Below are 14,031 nucleotides of genomic sequence, written 5' to 3'. Positions count from 1 at the left end.
ATATATTACAAATCGAACAAATACAACGTAACCTAATTAATTATTGCCTGAAACAGAAATTTTTCTAAATTCATTCATTCATATAGTCAATTCTTATCCCTTCTGTTAAAATATTCCCTTAAATAAGTAAAAGCAGTCCAGGAATATCCCATAGCTGTACAATCATATAGATGAAGGCTAATTTACATGAAAGAGAACAATAACCTAACCAAATTATTTGCAAAACCTAAGGAGTGTAGACTCCATAGCAAAACCTCTATAGGATTTAAACAACCAAATTACTTTATAAAAATGTCAAATAACATTCAATTTCATGAAAATATATCTCAATACAAGTTTTAATCGATATATACGTGCACATTTGAGGCCTAAATATATTATTAACATATTGAAATTTTTACATTATTCTAAATTTATTTGTCACTTAATATCCTGTTGTTTAAATATTCCCATAAGTACTTAAAAGCAGTTCAAGAGTATTCAATAGCTGTGTAACTATACCAATAGAGACTAAATTGCTTAAAAAAAATATGCTAACTAAATTCTTTAAAAGTCATCAATGGGTTTCAATCTATCAAATTAATTCTAAAAAAAATGTAATATAACATTTAAATTCATGAAAATATATCTCAAAGCCTATTTTAAGTAATAAATTCATGTATATTTGAGGCCTAAATATACAAGTATTACGAAAATTGTTTGTGATGAAATATTTACGTTAGTAAATTTAATTAAATAGGAAATACGAAGAAAGGTTTAGTCTGAATCCAGATTTTCCGAGACTCATTTTCAAAACTGTAATTTACATATTGCATTAGATAATTATCTTTCAGAAATTCCCAATGGTATTAAAAAAAAAACAAGTTTTATTATCAATTCTACGTTGCCAAACTTCAATGTTTATATGATCATTACAGTACTATTATTTTATTTTTTATCAATAACTCAAGGTATTAGTTCCAAAATATGCAAGTAAACAACGATTTTGTATAAAACTAATGTATTTATGTAAAAAACTGACGTTTTCAGTGTGTTATGAAAAAAAAAAATTCATCTTATTTTGTAATAAATATTGTAATCCTGGCAACATTGAGAAATATGACATTCGACAAACGTCAACATAACAAAGTTTTAGTGGATAAGATCCTTAGATTAGTCCAGATTAGTCTAAGACTATATCCGTGTTTTGAGTGTAAATATGTATAATGTTTTGGTGTAAAAATATTTATTTGAAAAATATGTATTATAACAGGTAGTCAATGTTACAATTAATGTTGTACAAATCGAATTTAAAGTGCCGTAAATCAGATATTAGATTGGTGATTATAAACAATATGGAAGTATTTGTTTAATTCCAAGAATTGAATTTTAATGTATTTATAGATTGTTAATATATACCAGAGTAAGTACATTTTTTAATATTATTTTTATTGTTACTAAGAATTCTCTTTGAAATTAGAATAGAATTTGAATAATTTACTGTTAAATATATTAAAACCATCTTCATAAAATTCCTTGATATATTATTGGCTTATTATTTGGACGAACATATTAATTTACGTCTAATGTTATTTTACAAACAAATCTATATATAGTAGTAAATACGTGATGAAAAACATGTTTGCTTGGGGAGGAAAAAACTGATAAATATTGAGGAGTTTGTTATAATATATAAAATATATATTAAAATTAATTATTTTATTGGGATTGCCTGGGAATAGATATATAAATATTAAATATCAATTAGCGGTGGTACCAGTTATTTATAATTATTAGTCTGTTGAAACCACATTTTTTTCTAATCTGAAAGCTGTTTGACAATATTATGTGAATCAAAAGTGTTGAATAACTAGAATTTTGGTATTTCAACTACTTTGAGTTTCAAAATAAATACTTGCTTTGTTATAATAAATACAAATAAAAAATACATATATACATTGCACATTATAAGTGTATAAATAAGTTTATCAATTTAGATAGAAGTATTTGCTTACCAAAACTTGAATCATTCAAGCCATAATCTATTTGGTTTGATTTTTAAAATTTTATGTTCGATTCTAATTTATAATTAATGACATGGTAATTACAAAATTTTAAGGTAAGAACTATAATAACTATTCCATCCACATTTACTATTGAATTATTTAATTTTTGGAAAATTGTGGGTCGTGCTATATGTGAAAATGGTAAATAAAAACTTGAAATTTTCTTTTACTATTTAATTTTTGTGTTTCATACCCTCAATTATTTTTATTTTCCATTTATACAGAGTGAATCATTTCTATCTGTCAAAAATATATTTATTTTAAACTCTATTCCTACTTCATTTATACAGTGTGAGTCGTTTGTGTTGTATGAATTGTATCTGTGTTATTTTAAATCAATTCAAACCCTTTTTGCTCTTAATTTATACAGTGTGAATAATTTATAGCAGTCAATTGTATCTGTGTTCTCTTCAATTCATTTACACATTTGTGCTCTCGTTTTATACAGTGTGAGTCGGTTTTAGTGGTCCAAACTGTAATTGTGCACTTTTGAATCGATTCAGACATTTTTGCTCTCGATTTATACAGTGTAAATCATTTGTAGCAGTCCAAATTGTATCTGTGTTCTCTTCAATCCATTTAGACTGTGTGCTTTCGTTTTATACAGTGTGAGTCGTCTCTAGTGGTCCAAATTGTATCTTTACTCTCTCAATTTGTATCATACTTTCTGTTTTAATTAATTTTGTTTTTGTTTATACAGTCTGTGTATGTAAGTATTTATATTTATTTACAATCAACCAGACATTTGTTAAATAAAATATATCTGCTAATAGCTATTAAGAAACAAATTACATCGCTTTTAAAAACATACTATATGTGAATATATTATTTTATTATGTATAAATAGACTATTTGGGGTTAATATGTGTAAATTTGTTTAAGAATTGACCGTATAAGATTTAAAAATGTAGTTTTATTGTAGGTAGCAAACTTTTTTCGTTGTTTTAGATTAAAATGGCATTTTCGATATTTCTGTTAACTTTATTTGTCGCCGTTCAAGAAATAACCTCCACCAGTCAATGTGACAATAATAATTCAACACAATGCTTATGTTTGTACGCCGAAGATTACGAATATCAATGCCCCCGATCATATACCAATATTCTAATCCGCGCCATGCCCGAAAATTATTTAAACATAGATTGTTACGACATGGAAACGTTCGATATAAATCTTCTACCAAATTATACGAGTGGACGTACCAATTCCCTGACGATACGATATTGCCCTTTACCCCAGGATAATTTTCTACCGATGCTCGACAGATTTGACGTAAAAAACGTGACGCAATTCAAATTGGACAACAATACTTCAACCGAAGACAGTATAACCAAAAAAATATTCTACGGACTAGAAGATTTGAACATTTTAACCCTATTTCACATGGGGGTTAAATTAGAGGATGATATACTTGAATATCTCCCTAAATTGTCACAATTATATATGGAAAATAGCGAAATTACAGATTTGGATAGCTTCAAATTTCCAGCGGGTTTGAAAGTGTTACATATAACAGGAAATTTACTCAATGAAGTACCACAAGGGGTATTTCAGAATCTAACCGAGTTAAAACAACTACATCTGTGGAATAACAGGATAACTAGGATAAGAGGGAAGGATTTTACCGGATTAAAACGTTTGAAATCCTTAGAATTGAGTATGAACCGTATAAGTACCATAGAAGAAGATAGTTTTGCGGAACTTATTGAATTGAAAACAATAAATTTGAGAGCTAACGATATAAGACGTGTCAATAAGACTTTATTCGAAAACAACAAGAATCTAACTAGTATCAGGATGGAGGATAACCCAAATTTGATATTACCCGAAGGATTATTTTCTAATTTAGAAAATTTAACGAATGTTAATATAAAAAATTCTGGTATCGAAAGCATACCTGGGAACATTTTTGAAAATTCCACCAAGATAATTTACTTATATATGCAGAAGAATCGATTCGAAACGATTCCAAAAAATCTATTTTGGAAATTGAGCCAATTAAAAAAATTAGATTTGAGCCACAATAAATTAAACACTTTAGATGATGATATTTTTAATGATTTATCAAATTTGGAATACCTAAATTTAGATTACAACAACATATCTTATATATCGGAAGATTTGTTTAGAAATACGAGAAATTTGGCAACGCTCAGTATGAAATATAATAAAATATCCGATATCCATATCGAGGCTTTTTTGTGGTTAAAAAATTTGATACAACTCGATCTCTCTAACAACGTTTACGAGGCTAATTATATAGATGGGGCTAGTCCGTTCGCCAGATGCGACGCTGTCAAATCTCTAAGTTTGTCACATAATCTCATTACGAAATTTCCTAGTGTTCTCGTCGGTATGCGGAATGTCGAAGAGATTCGTTTGAATTACAACAAAATACTAACCATTCAGGTATATTTTCTCATACGCAAAGTGGATTCGAAATAATTTGTTTTATTTTTTTGTTTCAAGGTTATTGAAGTCACTTCGGCGTTATCTTCGAAATTGAGGGTAGTTGATTTGAGTAACAACGAAATTGGAGATGTGGACTTCGAGGGTGTGGAATATCAAAGTGAACTTAATATGAGGCAGTTGGATGCTTATCATAACGACGAAGGGCAGCTGATTTTGTATTTGAGTGGCAATCCGTTGAAATGCGATTGCGGAAATTATGATTTGGTTCGTTATATGAAGAACGACATGACGCCAGGTTAGAATATTTCATTTTTTTTAAATTATTTTTTATTTATACAGTGTGAATCGTTTGAAGTAGTTTCAAATAATAACGATTTCTTTTTTGTATATATTTCCGATTATTTTTGATCTTGATTTATACTGAGTGAGTCATTTGTATAGTCAAAATTGTGATCGTGTTGTCTTCAATCGATTCAGAAACTTTTTGCTCGTTATTTATACAGTATGAGTGGATTTAAGTGGTCCGAATTGTATATGTGTTCTCTCCAATGCATTTAGACACTTTTTGCTCCTTATTTCTACAGTGTGATTCGATTTTACTTGTCCAAATTGTAAATGTGCTTATTTAATTCAATTCAGATCCTTTTTGTCTGTTATCTATACGGTGTGAGTCGATTTTAGTGGTCCGAATTGTATCTGTGTTCTCTTGAATTTGTTCAGACTAATTTTGATCTTTATTTTTACAGTGTGAGTCGATTTACTTGTTCAAATTGTAACTGTGCTTATTTAATTCGATTTAGATCCTTTTTTTTGTTATCTATACGATGTGAGTCGATTTTAGTGGTCCGAATTGTATATGTGTTCTCTTCAATGCATTTAGACACTTTTTGCTCCTTATTTCTATAGTGTGAGTCGATTTACTTGTCCAAATTGTAAATGTGCTTATTTAATTCAATTCAGATCCTTTTTTTTGTTATCTATACGGTGTGAGTCGATTTTAGTGGTCCGAATTGTATCTGTGTTCTCTTGAATTTGTTCAGACTAATTTTGATCTTTATTTTTACAGTGTGAGTCGATTTACTTGTTCAAATTGTAACTGTGCTTATTTAATTCGATTTAGATCCTTTTTTTTGTTATCTATACGATGTGAGTCGATTTTAGTGGTCCGAATTGTATATGTGTTCTCTTCAATGCATTTAGACACTTTTTGCTCCTTATTTCTATAGTGTGAGTCGATTTACTTGTCCAAATTGTAAATGTGCTTATTTAATTCAATTCAGATCCTTTTTTTTGTTATCTATACGGTGTGAGTCGATTTTAGTGGTCCGAATTGTATCTGTGTTCTCTTCAATGCATTTAGACACTTTTTGCTCCTTATTTCTATAGTGTGAGTCGATTTACTTGTTCAAATTGTAAATGTGCTTATTTAATTCAATTCAGATCCTTTTTTTTGTTATCTATACGGTGTGAGTCGATTTTAGTGGTCCGAATTGTATCTGTGTTCTCTTGAATTTGTTCAGACTAATTTTGATCTTTATTTTTACAGTGTGAGTCGATTTACTTGTTCAAATTGTATCTGTGTTCTCTTGAATTTGTTCAGACTAATTTTGATCTTTATTTTTGTTATCTATACGATGTGAGTCGATTTTAGTGGTCCGAATTGTATATGTGTTCTCTTCAATGCATTTAGACACTTTTTGCTCCTTATTTCTATAGTGTGAGTCGATTTACTTGTTCAAATTGTAACTGTGCTTATTTAATTCGATTTAGATCCTTTTTTATTGTTATCTATACGGTGTGAGTCGATTTTAGTGGTCCGAATTGTATCTGTCTTCTCTTGAATTTGTTCAGACTCTTTTTGCTCCTTATTTTTACAGTGTGAGTCGGTTTTACTTGTCGGAATTGTGACTGTGTCTATTTAATTCAATTTAGATCCTTTTTGTTTGTTAACTATACATTGTGAGTCTATTTCAGTTTGCCGAATTGTATATGTGTTCTTTTCAATGCATTTAAACACTTTTTGTTCCTTATTTCTACAGTGTGAGTCGATTTTACTTGTCCAAATTGTGCCTGTGCTTATTTACATTACTTCAAATCCTTTTTGCTCCTTATTTCTACAGTGAATCGGTTTTACTTGTCTAACTTGTATTTGTACTTATTTAATTAACTTGAAATCGTTTTCGTTTGTTATTTGTATAGTGTGAGTCGATTTTAGTTGTTCAAATTGTATCTGCTTTCTCCTAATTAATTTCAGATCTTTTTTACCTTCCTTTCATACAGCATGAGTCAGTTTTGGGCGTCCAAATTGCATTAATTCGATTCAGAGTCTTTTTGCTTTTCATTTATACAATATGAATCACTTGTATTGGCCAAAATTATAATATTTTCCTTTGAATTTGATCTAAACTTTTCTCATTCACAGATTTTCCAAATTTCTTGCACTTTTTTTCTTATTTTTAAATGTTTACAAATATTTTTCTAGTTTTTAATGTTTTTCCATTGTTTTTTGAGTCTGAAATTTTCCTTATATATCAGATCTAGGTTTACACAAATTTTTTTAGCTTCTTTTTAAAACTTTTGAGTTTCTCGCAGTATTTTTTCTAATTTTTTCATGGTTCTAGCATCATTTTCGAATTTCTCTAATATTTCTTCAGATATAATTGAAATTCTAAGAAATTATTTAGTTTTTTGTGTTTTTTTGAAGATTTTTCTAATTTTCTTTCATTTTTATTAAAGATTTCACAATTTTTTTCGAATTCCTGCCTCTTTTATGAAAGTTTCCCATTTTTTTCTCGAATTCCCTGATTTTTTGTAACTTCCTCCAATTTTTGATATTTTAGAATTTCTAATCCATTTATACAGTGAGAGTAATTCTAACTAGTCAAAATTAATTCAGAATTCATAAATTAATTAAAATTCGTTTTACCACTCATTTATACAGGGTGAGATATAAAAACTCCAATATCAATTCAAAAACTATCTCCCTTTTTATTTTTGTATAATAAATAAAAAAAATATAATTATTTATAGCGGTAAAAGCGAAAATAGACATCAACGTCGATAATACCGAATGCGTCGAACCGTATACATACAGGGGCTACCAAATTACCGATCTAAAACCCAACGACATCACCTGTCAAGGTATCGTACAATGTCCCAAGGAATGTCAATGTTTTTGGAGACCCTACACCGATTACATCGAAATCGATTGTACTAACAGGAATTTAACGCAATTCCCCAACTTACAAATACCAAAAAAACAAATTTCCATCAATCTAGACGGGAATTATATACAAGGTGGTCTTCGACCCGGTTTAGGTTACGAAAACGTCAAAATTTTAATTTTGTCCAATAATAGAGTTTGTGGCTTGAACTGGATCCCACCGGGTATCGAGGTGAGTGTTACCGTCAATTTTCGAGGGTTTTAACCTCGTTTTTCTGGGGTAGTTTAACCTCCTTATTCGATTTTGAAACTTTTTTTAGATTTTGAAGTTGAACGGAAACGAATTAACGAATATTAGTTCAGAGCTATTGGAAATGATGAATAATAGAATGAATTTAACGTTAATACAGTTGTCGGATAATCCTTGGGATTGCGGATGTGAAGCCATCGATCTGCAAACCTTCATGAAGGATCATTATAAAAAAGTGAGTCGATTAGAGATTTTTTTTTATGTTCGAAACTCAAAGTAACTCAATATAAAAGTCGATTGTCAATTTTGAGGCTCAACTTATCTTAAAAGTAATGAAAATATTCATGGAAATGATGAAAAAAAAGTCTAATGGATAAATATATTTTCAATTTTTATATTTTTGACTGTTTAAAATAAACCATAGAAAAATTGATTAAATTATGAGGAAAACATGCCCTGGATTTTAAATTTTCTTTTAAGGTCTATTTTGACTCGGTTTTTTTGACGGTTACTTACTGGTTTGTTTCTTCGATATTTTGAAGGTTTGTGTCTATTTTTTTTTCATGGTATTTTCCGTTTTCTGTGTTTTTTGTGGTTTATTTAGTGTTGAGTACAAAGTCCACTCACCAAAGTATTTTTTTTTATTTTTGTCTTCTGTTTATTGTTAGGATTTTTCTTTTTTTTTCAAGTTTTTCTTTTATTTTCGAATTTTCGAAGTATTTTAAATTTATTTTACGTAATTCTCACATTTTTGTCCTATTTTTCACTGGTTTTATAAGTTTAAAACATCTATTTTCCATTTTCTTCAAATTTTCTTTTTTTTAGTTTTTTTTATTATCCGATTCAAATCTACGCATTTTCTCGAATTTCTTCGTTATCCTTTGGTTTCTTTTTGAAATGTTTAAATTTTTCAATATTATTTTTTAGAATTTTCAATTTTGTTAAAATTCGGTATTTTTCGTAATTTTTTTCACTATTTCTTGTAATTTTGTTAGTTATCTAATTTTTTTACGATTTTCGTTTTAGTTTTTTACGTCTTTGCAGAAATTCCATTTTTCTCTTCATTTTTTCCAAAAACTTGCATTTTTTTCAAAATCTCGTTTTTTTTTCAATTTTTTGGGGGGTTTAAGAAGGTTTTTTTGTAACATTTTTATGAAAATCAATATTTTTTCAAGACCTTCGTAGAATTTCCAAAATTCACAATACTATTTAAATCTTTCGTATTTTTTCTGAACTTATTCGAAATTTATCAAATTTTTTAATATTCCTCAATTTTTTTTAATCAAAATTTTTTCCGATTTCTCTTTTAGTTTTTCGTTTTTTTTTTCATAATTCCATATTCTATGACTCAATTTTGCAGAAAGTTTCTTCGTTTTTTTGGACTTCAAAAATTTTTTTGCTATTTTTTAGTTTTTTGTGTCTTTTTCGAAATTCCGTATTTCATTCTTCAATTTTCCAGCAAGATACTTATAATTTTTCCAATTTTTCATTTTTGTTTTTGAAATTTTCTTTTACAATTCTTCGGGTCTTTAATAAAATTCCATATTTTTTCTTTTAATTTTTTTTAAAAATCATGAATTTTTTTCTAATTGTAATTTTTCCATTTCCTTCGCAGTTTCTTGTATTTTTTTCTAATTTTCCATTATTGTTTACAACATTTTCCCCCTATTTTGGGTTTAAAAGCATTTTTTACGATTTTTCTTTTATTTTTCCGCGTCTTTATTGAATTTTCATATTTTTTCATTCCATTTTTTTTTCAAAAACATACATTTTCTTAATTTTCCTTGATTTTTCAAAGTTTCAAAGTAATTTTTATTCATTTCCATTTTTTTTTCCAAATTTTTCCAATTTTTTCCAATTTTTTGGATTCTAGAAGTGATTTTTTCAATTTTTTAAATTAATTACATTAAACTGCGATAAAGTACTGAACACACGCACCACCGACATAAATCTAACCATAATCTGATTTCAGGTGAACCCGAACGACGTCATTTGCAAAGAAGACAGTAAATTACTGATCGAAAAGACAGATCTATGCAGTAAATCGACTAAATTCATATTAATGACCGTTTTACCAATACTGACATTCCTGCTACTGACAACTATAACTTTAATATTTTACATACAGTACAGACAAGAAGTGAAAATATGGTTATTTTCGAAAAATTTATGTTTATGGTTCGTAACCGAAGAGGAAATCGACGAAGACAAAATCTACGACGTATTCATCAGTTATTCCAACAAAGATCAAGAATTCGTCATGCAAAATCTACTTCCGGTTCTCGAATCCGGTCCGAGACCGTTCAAAACCTGCATCCACGATAGAGATTGGGAACCCGGTGAGATGATATTGACCCACATAGCGAATTCCGTTCGAAATTCCAGAAGGACCCTCGTAGTATTATCGAATAATTTCCTGGATAGCGTTTGGGGTATACACGAATTCAAAACGGCGCATACCCAAGCCGTCAAAGAGGGTAGAGCTCGCGTGGTGGTGATTAAATACGGCGAATTGGACGAGGGTAGATTGGACGAGGATATAAGGGCGTATTTGAATACGAATACTTACGTGGAATGGGGTAAACCGTGGTTTTGGAATAAGCTCAAATACGCTTTACCCCATTTGAGGACTAGGGGGTTTTACGAATCGAATCAAAGGCGGGTTAATATGATGTTGAAGATCGATGGGAAATTCGATTCGGCGGAAAGTCCCCCGCCGGTTATTCTGAGTCCTGCTCTGTTGGATGATAGGGTTTCCAAGTATGGGGATGTGGGAATTTCTTGTCCCGAAACGCCTTTGGTTCGGAAAACGTGAATTACGTCTTCTTTTTTTTTTGAGTTTAAATGGTGGACATGTTCGGGGGATGCTTGCTGGTATTGGTTAATTGAGGAGTACTGTAAATAGGTTTATTCGTATGGAAATTTTGAGGTTTGGTATTTGGATTTGTGAAGCCGGATCTGTCTTAATGGTCGATCGAATTTTTCACAAATTTGATTTTTTCATGGTTTTTCAGGATATTTTATTGGATTTTCTTAGTAGTTTTTCGAATTTTCCATTATTCGACAATTTTTGAAAACATTTTCTAATTTTTTTTAGTTTCTCGTTTTTTTTCCGGTTTTTTTACCAAAAATTTATTAAAATTTTATTCGTGTTATTTAATTTTTCGAAAATTATTCACACTTTTTTCAATTCCTTGCATTTTTACAAATTTCCACCGAAAATATCAATATTTTTCCTGCTTTTCCAAATTTTCAAGATTCAATTTCTCGTTTTTTTCAAATTTTCAAGATTCAATTTCTCGTTTTTTTCAAATTCCCACCGAATGTTTTCAAAATGTTTTCCATTTTTCGAAGTTTCATCGAAAAATTTGCCCTTTTCAGATTTTCACCGAGTTTTCAATTTTTTCTTTGCTTTTTCCAATTTTTGGTTAATCAATTTTTCGAAAATTTTTCCAATTTCTCGGTTTTTTTCGAAGTGCCAACCAAAGTTTTCGATTTCTGAATTTTTTGCATTTTTTCAAATTTTTAACAAGTTTCCAAATTTTTTCCAACTTCTTCGAGTTTTTCCAAATTTTCAAAATTTTTTGTATTTTCGAATTTTCAAGGTTTCTGTCCTCGTGACTTTTTCGAAAATTTCTCCCAATTTCTCGAATTTTTCAAAGTTTCACCGAACATTTTCAAAATGTATCCCACATTTTCGAGTTTTTTCCAGTTTCCAAATTTTTTTCCCCTCGTTCTTTTTTTCCCGCAAATTCTTTCCATTTTATCCAGTTTCTCAATTTTTTTCATTTTTTCTAGTTGCTCAAAAATTGATTGATATTTCGTACTTCATCTGATTTACTTCATTTTTCTTCAAAATTAATGAGAATTAAAAAAAATAACTTCCCTCCCTCGTAATTTTTTTCAATTTCTTCAATTGTCCTCTATCTTTTTAAAATTTCTCACATCTTTAATGTTTTTGTTCTACAGATTTAAATTTCCTTGTATATCAATTTTTCGTGTTTAAAAATTTTCTATATTTATTTAGATTTCTCAAATATTTTTAGATTTTGATCCTCTTTTTAAATTTTCTTCGAGAGTTCTCAAAATTTTCATAGAATCCTCAATTTTTTTCCGAGCCTCTCGCACCTTTTTCGAATTTTTTCCATATTTTTCCTCTAATTCAGTATTTAACACGCCAATGGCGTTTTTTTTTTATTTTTTATTCAAATACTCCAAAAAACGTTTTGTTCACTTAACGACCTATCGTTATCAAACTTCATTTTATTGTTATCAAAACTGTTGAACAGTTCATAGTTTTTATTATACCCTGTATATAATATATACACATAAACAATATATATTTTTTATATGATATACTGCAAAATATTTCAATTTAGTGCAATTTTCATATTTCAATATGTTAAAGAAGAATATATTTTCAATATTTCCTTTTAAAAATCGATTTTTTTCTTCCTATATCGAATCCGAAAATCCATTTCATATATAATTTTCTCAACTTTGTGCCAAAATATTTATAACACTTCCTCTATATAAGTTTTTACCTCATTCCTTCTTTTAGATTATAACGAATCACCCTCGTAATTTTGGATTCGAAGATATTTTTAAAAAATCCCAGATGGCGTTGTATTTACGTCATTGTTCCTATATGACTAGATACTTTCAATAAACCCCGTCCATAACTAAAAGGTGACATTGAAATACTAAATTCGGCATTCTTCTTATTTTTTGGTCTCTATCTAAAGTTGTTAATAGCCAGTAATTGTCGATAAATCGAGGTGATATTTTGCATTTAAGAACGTTCATTTCTTAAATATAAGATTTTGACAGGTTAAAATTAAGTGATGTTATCTAAGTCAGGTTCGGACTTAGTCATTAATGTATATAGAGACTATTTTATGTAAAAACAATTTAAGACATGTTATATTTTTTTTTCAGAGAATTTTTTAAAAAAAATTGTTTCGATTATAAATATTCCGTTTTTTAAATAAATATTTTATAATTGTTATTTTATTCCATTATACAGGGGGGTTTTGGCTACATAGAAAGAAAAAAATATATATATTTAATTTGATATCGTTAGAGTAAAATCGACGTTTTTAAAGGTTAAAATGTTTATAAGTGGAAATAAGTATCGAGTTATTTTTGAAATAGATAAAACTCGATAGGGGTTTCAATTTAAAAGTTTCAAGTCCTTTAGGAAATTTCCTTTAGGTTCTTTTTTAAGTTTTTTTTTTATAACTGTAATGTTGCCTCAATTTTTGTCCAGATTCTCGAAGTTTTTTAAATTAATTTTTAAGTATTTGGCATCATTCTTAAATTTAATGTAAATTTTTTTCCGAATTTCTCGATGTTTCTTCAAAGTTTTATACTATTTCTTTAGTTCCTAGCAACTTTTTTTTAATACTACTTTTTTCTCGAGTTTTTTTCAGTTTTTTTATCGTTTTTCTCCAAAGTATTTTGCGTTATTTTTTAAATTTATTTCAGATTTCCTTATATTTCTACGTGTTTCCGACCGTATTTCATCGTTTTTCTAGAATTTTTGGTATTTTCGCCGAAGTTTATTCCAATTAGCGAACTTTTTCACAATTTATTTAGTTTTTTGCCTCTTTTTTTTCAAATTCTCCCATCTTTTTTACAATTTTTTCAATGGTTTCCGTATCTTTTCAAGAATTTCTCACATTTTCCCCGAATTTTCTTCAGTTTTTTCAATTTCTTAAGTATTTTGCATAATTTTTAAAATTTTTCCTATTATTTTTCTACATGTTTCTAACCCTTTTTGCAATTTTTTCAATAGTTTTCCTATCTTTTCAAGAATTTCTCACATTTTCTCTGAATTTTCTTGAGATCCTTGAATGTTTCTGATCATTTTTCATTGTTATTCCAATTTTTTTCAGAATTACTCGTAATTTCTCCGAATTAGCCTCATATTTTACAAGATTTCATAATTATATTCATTTTCTTGTTAATTTTTTTTAATTTTTCATACTTTTTTCCCAGTTTTTCAATTAATTTTCGATTCGTATTGTCATATTTTCTCCAAGTTTTTTTCAATCTTATTCCCCTATTTTTCTAATTTTCCGTATTTTCCAAATTTCCTCGAGATTTTTTCAAATTCATGTCCTTTCTGATATTTTCGTTATTTTTCTAAATATTAAGTT

The 14,031-nt window shown here is 28.4% G+C and overlaps 1 protein-coding gene across 1 annotated transcript; it reads left to right on the top strand.

The window, feature by feature from the left end:
* Window positions 1-1,103: 1,103 nt before the first annotated feature.
* On the top strand, window positions 1,104-12,082 carry LOC130901737 (protein toll-like). The gene is made up of 6 exons (XM_057813306.1): window positions 1,104-1,402; window positions 2,994-4,454; window positions 4,515-4,752; window positions 7,488-7,852; window positions 7,941-8,105; window positions 9,843-12,082. The coding sequence occupies exons 2-6, from the start codon at window positions 3,000-3,002 to the stop codon at window positions 10,683-10,685; spliced, it is 3,066 nt and encodes a 1,021-aa protein (XP_057669289.1). The 5' UTR covers window positions 1,104-1,402; window positions 2,994-2,999; the 3' UTR covers window positions 10,686-12,082.
* Window positions 12,083-14,031: the final 1,949 nt, after the last annotated feature.

Source organism: Diorhabda carinulata, chromosome X, assembly GCF_026250575.1.
Source record: "Diorhabda carinulata isolate Delta chromosome X, icDioCari1.1, whole genome shotgun sequence".
In the NCBI taxonomy this organism is placed as follows: Eukaryota; Metazoa; Arthropoda; class Insecta; order Coleoptera; family Chrysomelidae; genus Diorhabda; species Diorhabda carinulata.
This window is presented reverse-complemented; position numbering and strand designations above follow the sequence as displayed.

Excerpts from the sequence above, each read along its gene's own strand:
- LOC130901737 (XM_057813306.1), top strand. The coding sequence starts at position 3,000 with ATGGCATTTTCGATATTTCTGTTAACTTTATTTGTCGCCGTTCAAGAA. Across the intron at positions 4,455-4,514 it reads ACAAAATACTAACCATTCAG|GTTATTGAAGTCACTTCGGC; the intron begins GTATATTTTCTC and ends TTTTGTTTCAAG. Across the intron at positions 8,106-9,842 it reads TGAAGGATCATTATAAAAAA|GTGAACCCGAACGACGTCAT; the intron begins GTGAGTCGATTA and ends ATCTGATTTCAG.